Source organism: Aspergillus ambiguus (genome assembly GCF_047715705.1).
Source record: "Aspergillus ambiguus strain CBS 117.58 unplaced genomic scaffold BDV59scaffold_3, whole genome shotgun sequence".
NCBI classification, from domain to species: Eukaryota; Fungi; Ascomycota; class Eurotiomycetes; order Eurotiales; family Aspergillaceae; genus Aspergillus; species Aspergillus ambiguus.
In genome coordinates, this window is record NW_027395516.1 from 542,859 (window position 1) to 556,252 (window position 13,394).

Genomic DNA, 13,394 nt, shown 5'->3' on the forward strand with positions numbered 1-13,394 from the left:
ATAATAAATAGCTATCAGCACCAATCGATCAAAATTTTATGGCGAACTCTTCACGGCCCATTCATACTGCTTTCCTGGATGTCCCGGGCGCAGTCGGGGCCCTTCTCCGTCATTGAAATAGTTCTCTCTCGCTGACCCTCCAGGAACAGCATAGTCGGCCCAGATGACCCCTCTCCTCTGCAACTCCGGAAATAGATACTCGATCATGTCCTCAAACGTGCCGGGAGAAATTGCATATGAGAAATTAAACCCATCTACTCCGGCGACATCAACCCACCGCTGCAGGATATCCGCCACTGTGCTGGGGGACCCGATTGCACGGGGATGCGCGCCGCCAAGGGCCAGCTCTTGAAGGACGCGGCGCTTCGTCCATTTCAAGCCATTTGAATTGGGGACAGTCTTTGACCAGCTTGAGATCATGGACTGAATACCACCGACCGCGGCAAAGGCGAAGTCCTCGTCGTCGGTGAATTTAGACAAGTCGTTGTTTGTCCAGCCACCGAATAGTGTCGCCACACCTTCGAGATCGGAATGCGTCAGGTACTCTTCGTACTTAGCCTGAGCTTTCTCGTCCGTCTCGTCGACAATGACTAGGACTCCCGTAATAAACTTGATGCTGTCGGGGGCTCGGCCTTGCTCGACGAGCTGCTTTCTGCTCATCGCATTAGCCATGGCACAGCCGGAAACGTATTTATACGTCACATACCGCATGTCCTCGATGATAATCTTGGTCTTTTCTGGCTCCAGTCCTGGAACAAACATCACCTCGGAATGCTTTGCAGCAAACTGCTTTCCGGCCCTGCTAGCGTCAATGACAGGCATTCAACAAGCACGCAAGACACAACTCACGAAGAAGCCCCAGCCTGGAAAAGCAGGGGAGTTCTCTGTCTCGAAGCAGGGAGCTGACTAGCGGCGTTGCTCTTAAAATACTTTCCATTGTGCTCTATTGCGCGCACCTGGGTCGGGTCGCTGTAAACACCGGAGACGCGATCCTTGGCGACTGCCGCGTCCGTCCACGTCCCTTCCCAGAGCTTGTACGCCAGCTCCATGTACTCGTCAGCGCGAGCATACCGCTCATCGTGTGGGATCTGCTCTTCAAACCCGTACGCTTTGGCCGCACTGTCCAGGAACGAAGTCACGATGTTCCAGCCGACGCGGCCGCGAGTGAGATGATCGAGCGTTGAGAACTTGCGGGCCAAAGCGTACGGCGAAGTTTCGTACGTAGTGGAGGCTGTGATGCCGAACGAGAGGGACTCAGTCACCGAGGCCATTGCTGAGATTAGGAGGCTTAGGAGCAATTAGAACGAGTGTGTTGCTATCTTGAGGTCGGAGCTTCTGGTCTTACAAGGGGTCACCGATTGGGAATTGGGCTCCCGACAGCAGCGCTGGATCTCGGTTTGAAGGGCCTTTGTATACATCATATACGCCCAGATGGTCGGCAAGGAACAATCCGTGGAATTTTCCCTTCTCGAGGACCTTCGCCAGCTCAGTCCAGTAGGAGAGGTCGGTGAAGTCACCTGCGCGATCCTTGGGGTGTTTCCATAATCCTGGGGGCGATTCTTAGCTGGATGGTTTTATTAGGGAATTCAAATGCAATGCTGCAATATGGTTTACCGGGAGATAAATGGCCAGGCGAGAACATGGCAAAGGCATTGAGAATCCATTGTTTCTGTTCGGAGATTGTCATCTTGTGGCGTTGGATGTCGGTCTGTTAACGAGCAATGGTGATAATGAGGGGGTCTACCCTCACCCCGCCTCAATGAGGGGATTGCTTGCTTTATAATGAAGTAGCTCGGCCAAAATCCCGAAGTGAGGTGCTGATGGAGTGGCCCATGATTGTGTTATTCAGTTGCACGCTCACGCCATCGCGGCTTGGATTTGGACAATCAGCGCTGCTGCGGAAATCGATTCCTAGCGTGGTTGGCAGGACGTTGTGGATTAGTTTAATATCCCGGGCCTCAGTAAGATAATTGTATTGTATTTCGTATAGTATCTTTTTCTGTATCTGAAGTATCTTTCGGAACTGGCATGTTGGCTGGTAGAAGCATAGATTAGCTGCAATCGATCGACCTCGCGAGTATTCACACCCACCAGTATATAACCGAGCCGATGTGATCGCAATGTACGAGCAACTAGATTCTAAACCTCTGACTCTCTAGGATTGAATTAAACACGTACTGTTAGAAAATACCGAAATCATACAGCAACATAATGCTTTATTTATTTCCGTGGTCATATTTAGCTTCAATTTTCCCGCGAGCAATCTAGCCACTGCACCCTTCTTTAACTTGACGAACCAACTCAAGCAAAGCCAGTGCTGATTACCCAGCTTACATCGTCATTAAATAGACCGGCAGCGTCGAATGTGTGAACGCCGCCGTTACTCCCGACGTAGAGCACGTTATCGTAATGGCGGAAATACCGAGTGGGATAGTTCCAAGACCGAATCGAACTACCCTGGCCATTGAGACCAGTCTGAGGGCAGAACGTAGCGTCTTCGTAGAACTGCTTCGTACCATCATTGGCATTGAGGAGGAGCGCGAAGTTATAGTGACGTATGTAGCTGCCGGGGGTGTCTTTGGACTCAAACGAGAAGCAGGCGCTATTGGCAAGACCGGCGCGGACAGTCCAGCTGGCCTGCTGTTTGAGAGCAGTGGTACTGGAGGACAAAACGACCTGGGTATTCACTGTAGAGCCGTCGTGTGCGAGGTAGCGTGTCGTGCAGCAGGAAGTGGTAGCCCGCAGCGAGATCGAGGAACCGACAGTGAGCGCGGTGCCGCTGGTCAACGATGTGGTAGCATATTTGGCGGCCACGATGTTAGCCTGCACGGAGTTCTCGGTGGCATCGGATGGATAGCCGGAGGTCATCACTCCCTCGTAGAACGTTCCCTGGGCGCCAACGCTGTTGTCGCCGCCAATACCCAGAATTATGGCTCCCTCTTTGCTCATTGGGTTGTAGCCCGATGCACTTGGGCGCGCGCCACTGTAGTACGTTGATAACGACCCCGATGCAGCGTTGGCTCCGCGGATTGCCCACTGGTTTGCCTTACCCTTGACAATGGCAGTGAGGAATCGATAGGAGACCGATGGATCGCCGGCGTTGTAGCCAGAGCTGGAACCAGAGAATAGTCCATTTTCAAGGTCAGCCATGATCCAAGGGCCGCTGCCAGCACCTGTTCCCCAGACTGTATTATCACCGAAGTAGATGGCCTCCATGTGGCCATTGCCTGTATCCAAGCTGCTGGTCTCGGCGTTGCCGTAGTCGAAGCAGCAGCCACCGTTATAGTGGGTACCATCAAGAACGGCGTACATGCCCTCCGCAGCATCTCCTGTAGCTGTGCCACTGGCAGCGTTGTTACGGTAGCCGGTGCCGGGCGAGATGAAGACCCCATATGCTTTCTGACCGTTCAGCGTGACAGGTGCACCAGTCGCGCTGGCCAGGTTGTCGTATCCATTGGACTCAGGACCGCTGAAGCCACCAGGTGGGGCTTGAGTAAGATGATTACCCTTGCCGGATTGATCATAAATGATAGTGATGAGGCAAGTCGTGCCGGCGCAGAAAGAGTCCTGGGCTGCGGCATTGGCGACACCGCCGGCAGAAAGGGGAGAGATAGTAGTTGTAGTATTGTCAGAACCGCGTCTCACCTGGTAAAGCGCACCAGAGTAGGAGCTATATAGGGCACGAGTAGTACTGTGCGCAGCGATGCAGGGAGTGCCTCCAGAGGAGTAGATGTCGCAGGGTCCAGCAGCAGCAAGCGTGCTCATGGAAAGTCCTAGAGCAAGGACGCTGGCCCGTTCGACATTTAATCGTGAGGACATTTTTCTTCACCCTTTCACCTCTGTGAGTGCTTTAAATGCTAAACTAGATGCCGAAAAGGTTATTGAAGTAGAGCAGTTACACCGTACAGGTCGAAGACCGGCAGTCCTCTTATAATCTACATTCCATACGGCAAGACGCTTGACTTCTAGATTTGCACCAGGTATATGATCGGGAATTTTCCTCCAATAACGGTATGTATTTTGTTTGCTGGCTGACCCTTTATCCGGTGGCTCGGCTGATACCCTTGGAGGAGTTCACACAAAATGAACGACAGTACTTTGAAAGCAATTCAATAATTGAACGGAGTGTTTCGTTCCACCTCTGATCTACCTCTGAATCAGCTTTAAGTATATCACGCGGACACGTTGATGCAACGCTAGAGAGAAATCGCTCAATTTTGACACGGTCATATAGGCCGATTCGAAAGCACCCCGCATTGATATAAAGCATGAAGGGCATAGCAGCTTGTCCCGCCGGGCTTTGCCCGTATTCTTCAACAAGAGAAGACTAACCGAAGCAAGGGACGGAGTTGAACATTTCGAACTGTCCTGTTATAGGACTGGAAGCAAACAAACCCTAGTCGATGTATGATTGTGGCGCTCGAAAAGTCCAATCCCAAGAGTCTGCTAGATTGTCTTCGGGATGCGATGCGGGGCCCCGGACGGGCCATCCTGCTTCTTGAGAAGGGGATCTTCTTCATCAGCACAGCTAAGCTTGGAGGTTTCCACGGACTGCAGCTGGGAGAATTTTCTACGGCCAAGGCGGATGCTAAGACGGTCAAAGAGTTCGCCAAGTTTATACTGACCTGTACTCCGTAGTCTAAAAGACTATAAAGAAGTACACTACGTCTACAATATCGGGCAATCCTTCCACCATTAATATCGCTAAATACGAAACAGGCAAAATTTTCAAAGTAAACTGTCTAGCATTCTTAGTACCCCCTCTTCCTCCACTTCCTTCACCCCTTCCTTCAGCATTATATGCCACAGCTAACTCATGTGTATATTAAACATCATAAACTATTGTAGATACTTGATCTCAGATCAACAATACTATATAAGAACAATTTATTTGCATGGCAGCACAAAACTACCAGAGATACAAAATGAACTCCATCTGGTATGACGGATATGTATGCTATATCCGAGCAATCTCCGTCGGCGCTGGAGTTTAAACTCCATCTTTTCGGAGTACATATCTAGCTTGCCCGCATCTCTTTAACACACCCTATACAGGCACTCTTCAATGTCGCTATAGCAATGAGCTCCTACCCAAAAGTTTGGTTTATCACAGGCTGCTCCGCGGGCTTTGGAATTTCCCTCGCTCGCACTGTACTCTCCCATGGCCAGCTCGTCATCGCCTCATCGCGGAATCCTTCAAGAACGCCAGACTTAGTGAAAGAGATAGAAGGCAGGGGTGGGCACTGGCTTACACTTGATGTTACTAGTCCTGCAAATGAGATAAAAAGTACGATAGAAGTAGCCACCGCTGTCCATGGCCGCCTGGACGTCGTTGTTAACAATGCGGGTTTCGCGGTGCTTGGTGCAGTCGAAGATATTAGGTATACCTCTCCCTATCAGGCTTTTGCAAGGAGACTCTGTGCTGACATGAAATAAAGGGAAGATATGGCACGAGCCCAGTTCGAGACAAATGTGCTTGGCGCCTTGAAGGTGACGCAAGCCGCAATTCCGACGATGCGTGCGACGCGATCGGGGACCATTGTGAACATCAGTTCCATTTCGGGCTTGGTTGCACGGGGTGGCCTGAGCATGTATGTTGCGTCAAAACATGCGCTCGAGGGCCTCAGCGAATCCCTTTCTCAGGAAATGGCACCGTTTGGCGTCCGAGTCGTACTGGTAGAGCCGGGGCTATTTAGAACCAAATTCCTAGAACAGGGTGCCGCTTCCTACCAGAAGCCTAGCGAGCCATATCGGGGTACTACTGTTGAAGACAATATCACAAGTCTTCAAGGCCGACAGGGCAATCAACCTGGTGATCCGGATAAGGCGGCCGAGCGAATCTACGAAGTTGTCATGGGGAATGGCATGGCCAGCGGTAGGCCGCAGCACCTTCGGCTCGTCCTGGGAACCAATGCGCTCAATACGGCCCAGGAAAAGATTAAACAGCTAGAAAAGAATTTCCTAGATCTGGAGGACCTATCACGAAGCACCGAGTATGACAGATTTTGAACATGCTTGGCCAAAGAAAGAAGCCTCCTTCTTGAACAACATGAGAAATCTAGTCTTTTACAGAGGCTGGACATTGTTTTGTTACAATTAGAAGAGGCACAAGCCTTTTCCGACCGAATAAGTAGCTTCCCTCCAAATAATCCCGTCGAAAGTCAACGACCAAACCTCCATCTTATTTCTTCACTTCCTCCTTAGCAGAGAAACTCCATCCAACCACTCGTCCACGAAGCAAAATGAGGACAGCAGCTGCCACAAACCCATTTGCAGCCGCAAAGATAAAAGCATTATCGTAAGTCCCGCCACTGCGTGCGGAAATTGCGCCAGCAATCGGAGGACTAGTCAATGCTGCGATTCCACCTACCGCCAGTGCGGCTCCCATGCGAAAGCCCACCTCATCATGAGAAGGGGTCATGTTCATGATCAACACGGGGGCAAGGCCAATGCATGCACCGGATCCTATGCCAAAGAGCGAGGCGAATACAATAATGGCAGCGTTGCTTTTACCCGGTAGCCAGAGGGCGAGCAGGACCACGTTAGTTAGAATGAGCATAATAATCAAGATATTGAAACGTCCGTATTTATCCGCCAGGAGGTTGGGAACGGTTCGACCTAGAAAACTGTTGCTCATTCAATTAATAAAGATGTTACATAGTTTTCCAGCAACGTGTTCCGACTAATTCCGACTAACCTTGAGGCGTTCATGATGGGAACCAGGTTCAAGGCCATAGTCATTGACATGCCTCGTGTTTCGGCAGCGACTGAGAGGTAGTTCATTGGCACGATGATCGACCCTGGCCTCGTTAGCCACATATACTCCAAGGAAATAGAAATCTTACAGTATAGGAAAAAAAAGAATACAAACAAAAATATGAAGTTGGACTCTTTGAAGGCACGGAAGTACTTTCGGAAGTTGAAATGCTTGCGTTTGTGGGAAATATTAGATGATATTGTGGCGACAACTATCATCCACAAACCGAGAACCAGAAATGCACAGACACGCATCGTCCATGCAAAGCCGATCTTGGGGAGCAGGTGATTAACCATGAGTGGGAAGACGACTCCTCCAATCGAGGAACCCGCAACGGTCACACCCCCGGCCAGTGCCCGCGCTTTGCGGAAGTAAGTCATCGGCTATGTCCTCATTCTGTCAGCGGGTGCAAAAATGTATACGGAGCATCAAACCACCTACCGCTGTAATACATGGATTGAAAAGAAGAGACGGTCCGATTCCAGCAACGATCGACTGGCTCAACATTATCTGGTAGTATTTCGACGAAAGGCTGGTCATCATCAAGCCAAAAACCTGCATTAAGCCGCCAATGAAGACAGGTAGACGAGGTCCAAAGTTGTCAAAGAGGTAACCAGAGACGGGAGACAGGAAAAGGAGTAGGAAAACTAGGATGATATGTGGTCAGTCTCAATGTGGCATGCTCGATATGGGGAATCTTCTTACATTCAATGGATGGAATCCACGAAATATCTGAGCTGGAGTAGTTCTTCAGTTGGTCGGCCTCATATTCCGCTTGGAATAGTGCTACACAGTTAACCCATCCGAAGGAAATAAATAGGCCTAGGAATCCTGCTAGCAAGGCGAGATATGCTTTGAACGTCCCCTCTTTCGGCGGAGAATCCTGTTTGTCGGCTTGTTTCTCCCCATCATGGAGAGGATTTTGCACTGACATAACGTGCATCTACTAACAGCGCAGATTGGTGTCAATAAGGCTGGAGAAAAGTACTGGACAGATGGGCACCTGTTATATAGGCCGTCGGTATACAATTTCCAACTTGATTAGGGCTGACTCCACGGACGCTCTTTCCTAGACAGGTATAGCGCCGGGCCAGCTCCGTGGAGGAAACTGCCCCAATGGGCAGCCCGCTCCACGGACATCACTGCCTCATATCTGACTACTCCTTGTCTAGTCCCCTCCGAGTTCACGACTCCCTACCGACTGGTCAATCATGAAACGCAAATTCTCCGAAATCCCTGGGGCTATGTTGCAGCCGTGGTCGAGAGCTCCCTTGTCTTGTAATCTTTGTAGGCGGAAGAAGCTCCGCTGCGATCGGAACAGCCCGTGTTCGAATTGCACGCAGCGAGATGTGGAATGCTTATATGCTGGCCAGGATGCCCCAATCGAGGGTTCAGAAATACTCTCGGCTTCTGGTAAAGGGGAAACTGCCGCATTCTCTCCAGCAGCAATGTCGCAGTCTGGAAGAGAGCAGGCCAACCGCCTCGACCAGACGGGGAAACGTCGTTCACGAGACTCTACAATGAAAGAAAACCAGACTGTCCTACTGAGTCAAAGCCCAGCCCTGCGAGGATCTACCATGTTTAATTCCGTGAACGGCGAGGTCCGTCTATCCATTATAATCATTCTACTCTCACGTGACCAAGTTTGACCCCCCAATACTGACGTTGAAGCTGACCAAATTTCTCCATAGACGCCAGAGAATTTGAAGACCGCTGTGACGCCTTTTGGAACTCAAATGCCACCGGATATTCGTTTTTACCACGAATCGTTCCCGAATATCGCCAGCATAGCCCGGTGCCTTCCCCCATTGATGCAAGCTAGGATGCTTTTTAGCCACTTTGTATGCTGCTTGCAGCCGTCGTTTTGTGTCCTGCACGTTCCATCCACTCGAGCATTATTAGAGCAGATATACCATGCCATTTTAGAAGGAGAGGAGTTAAGCCCAGCTGGACTGGTACTTCTCTTTAGCATATTCGCTGGAGCTGCTCTGGCATGGACTCCAAGCCTTCTAGATTCGCTTAACGTCAGCGAAACTGAAAACAAGGTCACCCTGAATACATATATTCAGTTGGTATTGTCAATCGTCGACACAAAACTTCAAGATGATGCGTCATCAACATTATCCTTACTAGCAATGACCACATCGAGCTACGTCCTTTCGTACATGGATGGATTCTCCGACAAGGTTAATTTGCTACGTACCAGAACACTTTTGATGGCGCGAGGCATGCAAATTCACCGATTGGATACGTCGAGAAGGAAAGAGGAGAGAAGAATCAACGGCTACAATCTTGTCGAAATAGAGGTTCAGAGACGAATATGGTGGTATATTGTCTCGTCCGATTGGTACCATTACCAGAAACGCGTAAACCCCGTTTGTACTACCAGCTCACAAAATTATAGGCTTCTAGCGCTTACCGGTGGTACCTGTGAGGGATCCTACCTAGCACACCCCAGCCATATGAGCGTAAATTACCCTAGTAATGTTGACGACGACTTGATTCCTGCATCGGAGACCCCCCATGGGTTCCCTGTGGATATTCCCACCTCTACGACTGTCTTCATCTACCGGATACGACTCTCTGAGTTGTGCCGCGAAGCTGTTGACACAATGCCCTCCGTGTTGCTCGAGTCTCCGAAGCTGTCTTCCAGCGGAGTAAGTTATGATTCAATCCTTGCCCTGGACGCAAAATTTCAGAATCTACTCAGCGAGTTGCCAATTTTCTTCCGACTGGATCCCTCTAGTATCCAACAAAGTGTCGGTATTTGTGAACAGCGTCCTTACATTGCTTGGCAAAGAATATTCCTTCATTTTGGCATTCATACCCGTATATGCCGACTTCATCACCCTTTCCACCTGGAGGGTTTCACAAACCCAAGATATGCATACTCTCGCGAAATATGCATTCTCTCAGCAGAAACGGTTTTGGGACTTCGCCGTTCAATGGACGATGCCGGTGCCCTAATCAATCTTAAGCCTTCCCATTTTTGGCTGGTTGTCCAGCATGTCTTCCTTGCAGCTATAATCTTGGCAACGGATGTATCACTTGGTCCAAACATGCCGGGTGCGAATTTTCGCAAAACGGAGGTTTTGGGAGCATGCGATATGCTTGAGAAATCTCAGCATGAATCGAACGCGTTGAAGAACGCTATACAGAAGAACACGCAGACACTCATGATGATTCTTCAGAACCAAGCTCCGTCTATGGGTGACTTAAGACCACATAGTCGACTAGGGCCTTCTGACGCTGTGAATAAACAGACCTCCATGCACCGCGCCAGCGAAATTAGTAATAATCCTACAATCGATGTTAATGAACTTACTATAGGCTCTCCGGTCTCAGATACTCATGATATTTCATGGACTTCCAGTAATGGTGGCGCGCTGAGATGGCCTGGTGAACTTCCGAGTCAGCCAGGAGAACAAGAAACATGGAGTCAGCTATGGTCGGACATATTCAATGTCAGTCTGGACGTGGACAATCCCCAATGGGGTTCCCTTTTGGACAATATGACATTTACTGAACTTTCTGAAATTTCCTAACGAACATGTCGATAACTTATTTTGCAAGGCCCTAAAAAGGTATCATTGGAAGCGGACTGTTTATGAGGTCGAAAGTTATCGTCACATTCGGAAGTCTCCCAGCACAAACTACGGAAAAACATTCTTATTCCAACCAGGTAGCCTTTCAAGTGGAGCCGATATGGGCAGGGTATGAGTTGCTTCAGAGACCAATGTTGCGATCCGTCCTTTGGTCTCGACAAAAGCATGCTGCCAAGCAAACATATGCAATGAAGTCCCTGCAACACCTATTTCGTCCGCCTCGCCGTTGGACACGCGCCAATGCTCAGCCAATCCAGGGAAAACAAGTTCATGTGTTCTGCAACAACTGCACGCTCATGAAGGATCTCGTCGTTCTTTCTTACACTGTTAAGGTCGAACGTGTAATGTCTGTGCCTCGCAAAAAAGGCTAGGCTAAGACGATCAAGATCATTATCTAGGAACTTGACAACATGGTGTTCGTTTCCTGTACAGTGCTGCTCGTCATGTTTCTGCATATTACAGGCTGCTTTCATATAATCCTCATAGGAGCCTTCAATGCTATTCCCCATAGCAATGAAGTGGGCTCGATCTTGTTCTGGGTGACGCAAGAGCCAGTCTCTATCGATACGTTCAACCTCCCAGTGGACGCTCTGCTTGAGCGGCAGGCAGTGATTTGAACGATGAGACTCCTTACATGCGTTCCTGTCTTGGCATTTAAGTGTTGCAAGGAAGAAATTAGAGTGACATTCTTTGAGAGTCAGAACCTGCTTGTTCTCCATCCATGTCCTCAACTTGTGAATAACTTACCTTCTCTGCAGAAATGGCGATCCACAAGAATTAACGATTCCTTCTCCTTTCCGCAGTGCTCTCTAATAGCTAGATAGCCAATGTACACCGGGATAGATGCCACGTTTTTGACAGAAGTCTGGATTGTACGCGACCTAAGTCTATCCATTGACCTTGGTGTTAGCAGATCTCTTTTTTTGCCTCGCATATTCACTAAGACGCGGACTTACCGTTCCAGTCCGGGGGCAGCTGATGATGCTTTTGCGGTATAGCACAGCCATGCGCAACTCAGCTCTGAGACCCAAGTTTGCATGGCACCGAATTCTAGATAAATCCGTCGTGGGGATTTTGAATAAAGATAATCATCAAGTGGACGCTTCTTCCATACGTCCTGCACCATCTCGTCACCTGTAGAGATGGCATTTTCAGGGCTGAGTCGTGTTCCCACAACATGTTTGAAACGATGAAATGTCTTATACTTTCATAATACAAAGGAGAATGTGATAAATCGAACCAGCATTCTGGAATCCAAGGGCTCCCATGCCATAGCCATGTCATCTCCATCCAAGAGAGGCGAGAGATATTTTGCTGGAATACTCTTCATTTGGGTTTCTGAATCTTTGTATTCCGATACATTCTCTGATAAAGTTTCCCAAGATACTATGGGACCAGCAAAACTTACTGCATTTCCATCAAGCCGCCACCATGTATACCATTCATGGCTCGATACAATAGGCTTTTGCATCAAACTCCAGCTGGCTAGGTAGTCATCAAATGAGGTTGGCATGTCCAATGTCTTCTCATCAAGAAAACAGGCTTCTTTTGTTGCCTCTGTTGTCTCTGAAGGCTTTGGATAAAATGCTTCAAGATGATGTGGTATATCTGGTTCGCGCCAATCCATATGGGTCAACAAACCTGTCGGTGTATCTTCTCTGGACCCAATTCCCAGCTTCTCTGGGTGTATGCGATCGATTGTCAGCTTGCCAAGCATCTCACGTCCTCTATCGCGCAAGTCCCTTAGCTTATCAATGTACTTGTCGAGCCATGGAGCGTGTCCACTGGTCTTTGCCCATTTTCTATGCTGCCTGGTCAGGTCGAGCATCATAGCAGCGCGAAGCTGGCAAGAGGTATCACCAATATGGGCATCGAATGCAGTAAATCCAACACTGGCTGGATCGGTGTCTTTCGCTAGGATGAGAGCACGGTAAAGCGTCAGGGCATCAGCAGCGTCTGAAGCCGCTCAAACTAGATCCGTGTACATTGATCCGCGAGGACGGGGAAACTCGGGGGCAGTAGAAGCGCGGAAAATAAAAGAAGCCATTTTGGCAAAGACGTCGAGGGGAATTGATTATAGTACAATGTCTCCTAGTGGGTATTTAGTTTTGTCTGTCGCATTTATAGCTAAGCCTCTGTATTTAAGAGAGAATATTTAGAATCACTAAAGCCTCAGGGACAAGGACCAATGAGAAACCCTACCAGCGCAGAAAAAGATATGCCGAAATTTTCAGTAAATTAATTCCATATCCATCATCTCGTATTCGCGCTATTAGCTGGTTTATTAGCAAATTTGTGGCTTGGAAATGTACTGATGACCTGTCGAAGCGTGCATGTAACCCATATCCTAAGTGAAGCAGTGTGACCCAACTGGCAGATCTTATCTAATTGGCTACAGTAAATCCCCAAGACGTCCATGGTATATCAGCAACAGATATGCAAGTGTCCGACCATAGCGTTAATCAGGAGAATGAATTTGGCAAACTAGTTTGTGTAATATAGCATAAGTCTTTGTCGTATCTACTCTGTGTGGCTTTTCCTGTATAACCTTGTGTCCGAAGCCCACGGACTCGAGAAATTACATGTCCTAAGCAATTATTCTGCAAATTGTCCATTGACGCCTCGTTTAGGTTCCAGCTTCACCGTCTTTTAGCTGTGTAGTACAGCGTGCAACTGGATCATTCTAACACATCCATCACTACCCACTCTTTCATTGTACTCTACCCGAAGATAACTATACGGCGAGAGATATTTTAGCAGATAAATCTCGTTGGGTGGGCAAAAGTGTGATAGGAGAAAGCTCGCACTCGGAACCAAGACCCAGTCCACTGTTGTATTCCAAAATCGTGACGCGTGTAGCCGAAACAAGCGAAACCTGCTCCCGAATGAAGAATGGAATTTAATCCCAAGGCGAAAGCATTATGACATCTCATCTATGCGAATAAAATGCGATCTATTGGGATATCGAATCGTTTCGCTGGAAGAGCAACTGCGGGCATTCACATGACGACAAGGTGGCACCAGATCTATAG

The 13,394-nt window shown here is 48.8% G+C and overlaps 7 protein-coding genes across 7 annotated transcripts; 3 read left to right on the forward strand and 4 right to left on the reverse strand.

Annotated features, from left to right (window-relative positions):
• Positions 1–36: 36 nt before the first annotated feature.
• BDV59DRAFT_190880 (LLM class flavin-dependent oxidoreductase) lies at positions 37–1,687 on the reverse strand (the record flags this gene model as incomplete). Its single annotated transcript, XM_073691814.1, has 5 exons — positions 37–652; positions 707–799; positions 850–1,287; positions 1,346–1,559; positions 1,615–1,687. 5 exons carry the CDS (start codon positions 1,685–1,687, stop codon positions 37–39), a joined length of 1,434 nt encoding a protein of 477 aa, XP_073551798.1.
• Positions 1,688–2,301: 614 nt separating this feature from the next.
• On the reverse strand, positions 2,302–3,819 carry BDV59DRAFT_190881 (alpha-L-arabinofuranosidase B; the record flags this gene model as incomplete). The annotated part of the gene is made up of 1 exon (XM_073691815.1): positions 2,302–3,819. One exon carries the CDS (start codon positions 3,817–3,819, stop codon positions 2,302–2,304), a length of 1,518 nt encoding a protein of 505 aa, XP_073551799.1.
• Positions 3,820–5,025: 1,206 nt separating this feature from the next.
• Positions 5,026–5,687, forward strand: BDV59DRAFT_169653 (uncharacterized protein). The gene has a single exon (XM_073688282.1). The coding sequence runs from the start codon at positions 5,080–5,082 to the stop codon at positions 5,434–5,436; it is 357 nt and encodes a 118-aa protein (XP_073551800.1). The 5' UTR covers positions 5,026–5,079; the 3' UTR covers positions 5,437–5,687.
• Positions 5,688–5,931: 244 nt separating this feature from the next.
• BDV59DRAFT_83828 (major facilitator superfamily domain-containing protein) lies at positions 5,932–7,730 on the reverse strand. The gene is made up of 5 exons (XM_073697173.1): positions 7,463–7,730; positions 7,199–7,404; positions 6,846–7,140; positions 6,698–6,800; positions 5,932–6,626 (listed from the first exon to the last, which is right to left on the reverse strand). The coding sequence occupies exons 1-5, from the start codon at positions 7,698–7,700 to the stop codon at positions 6,182–6,184; spliced, it is 1,287 nt and encodes a 428-aa protein (XP_073551801.1). The 5' UTR covers positions 7,701–7,730; the 3' UTR covers positions 5,932–6,181.
• A 225-nt stretch (positions 7,731–7,955) lies between these two features.
• Positions 7,956–10,767, forward strand: BDV59DRAFT_169655 (Zn(II)2Cys6 transcription factor). Its single transcript, XM_073688283.1, has 3 exons — positions 7,956–8,358; positions 8,449–9,104; positions 9,162–10,767. Exons 1-3 carry the CDS (start codon positions 7,969–7,971, stop codon positions 10,300–10,302), a joined length of 2,187 nt encoding a protein of 728 aa, XP_073551802.1. The 5' UTR covers positions 7,956–7,968; the 3' UTR covers positions 10,303–10,767.
• BDV59DRAFT_169656 (uncharacterized protein) lies at positions 10,753–11,091 on the forward strand. The gene has a single exon (XM_073688284.1). It carries the CDS (start codon positions 10,773–10,775, stop codon positions 10,977–10,979), a length of 207 nt encoding a protein of 68 aa, XP_073551803.1. The 5' UTR covers positions 10,753–10,772; the 3' UTR covers positions 10,980–11,091.
• A 147-nt stretch (positions 11,092–11,238) lies between these two features.
• Positions 11,239–11,601, reverse strand: BDV59DRAFT_169657 (uncharacterized protein). The gene has a single exon (XM_073688285.1). It carries the CDS (start codon positions 11,486–11,488, stop codon positions 11,315–11,317), a length of 174 nt encoding a protein of 57 aa, XP_073551804.1. The 5' UTR covers positions 11,489–11,601; the 3' UTR covers positions 11,239–11,314.
• Between the last annotated feature and the right edge of the window lie 1,793 nt (positions 11,602–13,394).

Excerpts from the sequence above, each read along its gene's own strand:
- BDV59DRAFT_169653 (XM_073688282.1), top strand. The coding sequence starts at position 5,080 with ATGAGCTCCTACCCAAAAGTTTGGTTTATCACAGGCTGCTCCGCGGGC.
- BDV59DRAFT_83828 (XM_073697173.1), bottom strand. The coding sequence starts at position 7,700 with ATGCACGTTATGTCAGTGCAAAATCCTCTCCATGATGGGGAGAAACAA. Across the intron at positions 7,141-7,198 it reads TCAATCCATGTATTACAGCG|CCGATGACTTACTTCCGCAA; the intron begins GTAGGTGGTTTG and ends ATGAGGACATAG. Across the intron at positions 6,627-6,697 it reads CCCATCATGAACGCCTCAAG|TTTTCTAGGTCGAACCGTTC; the intron begins GTTAGTCGGAAT and ends AATGAGCAACAG.
- BDV59DRAFT_169655 (XM_073688283.1), top strand. The coding sequence starts at position 7,969 with ATGAAACGCAAATTCTCCGAAATCCCTGGGGCTATGTTGCAGCCGTGG. Across the intron at positions 8,359-8,448 it reads TTAATTCCGTGAACGGCGAG|ACGCCAGAGAATTTGAAGAC; the intron begins GTCCGTCTATCC and ends ATTTCTCCATAG. Across the intron at positions 9,105-9,161 it reads TATATTGTCTCGTCCGATTG|GCTTCTAGCGCTTACCGGTG; the intron begins GTACCATTACCA and ends ACAAAATTATAG.
- BDV59DRAFT_169656 (XM_073688284.1), top strand. The coding sequence starts at position 10,773 with ATGGTGTTCGTTTCCTGTACAGTGCTGCTCGTCATGTTTCTGCATATT.
- BDV59DRAFT_169657 (XM_073688285.1), bottom strand. The coding sequence starts at position 11,488 with ATGGTGCAGGACGTATGGAAGAAGCGTCCACTTGATGATTATCTTTAT.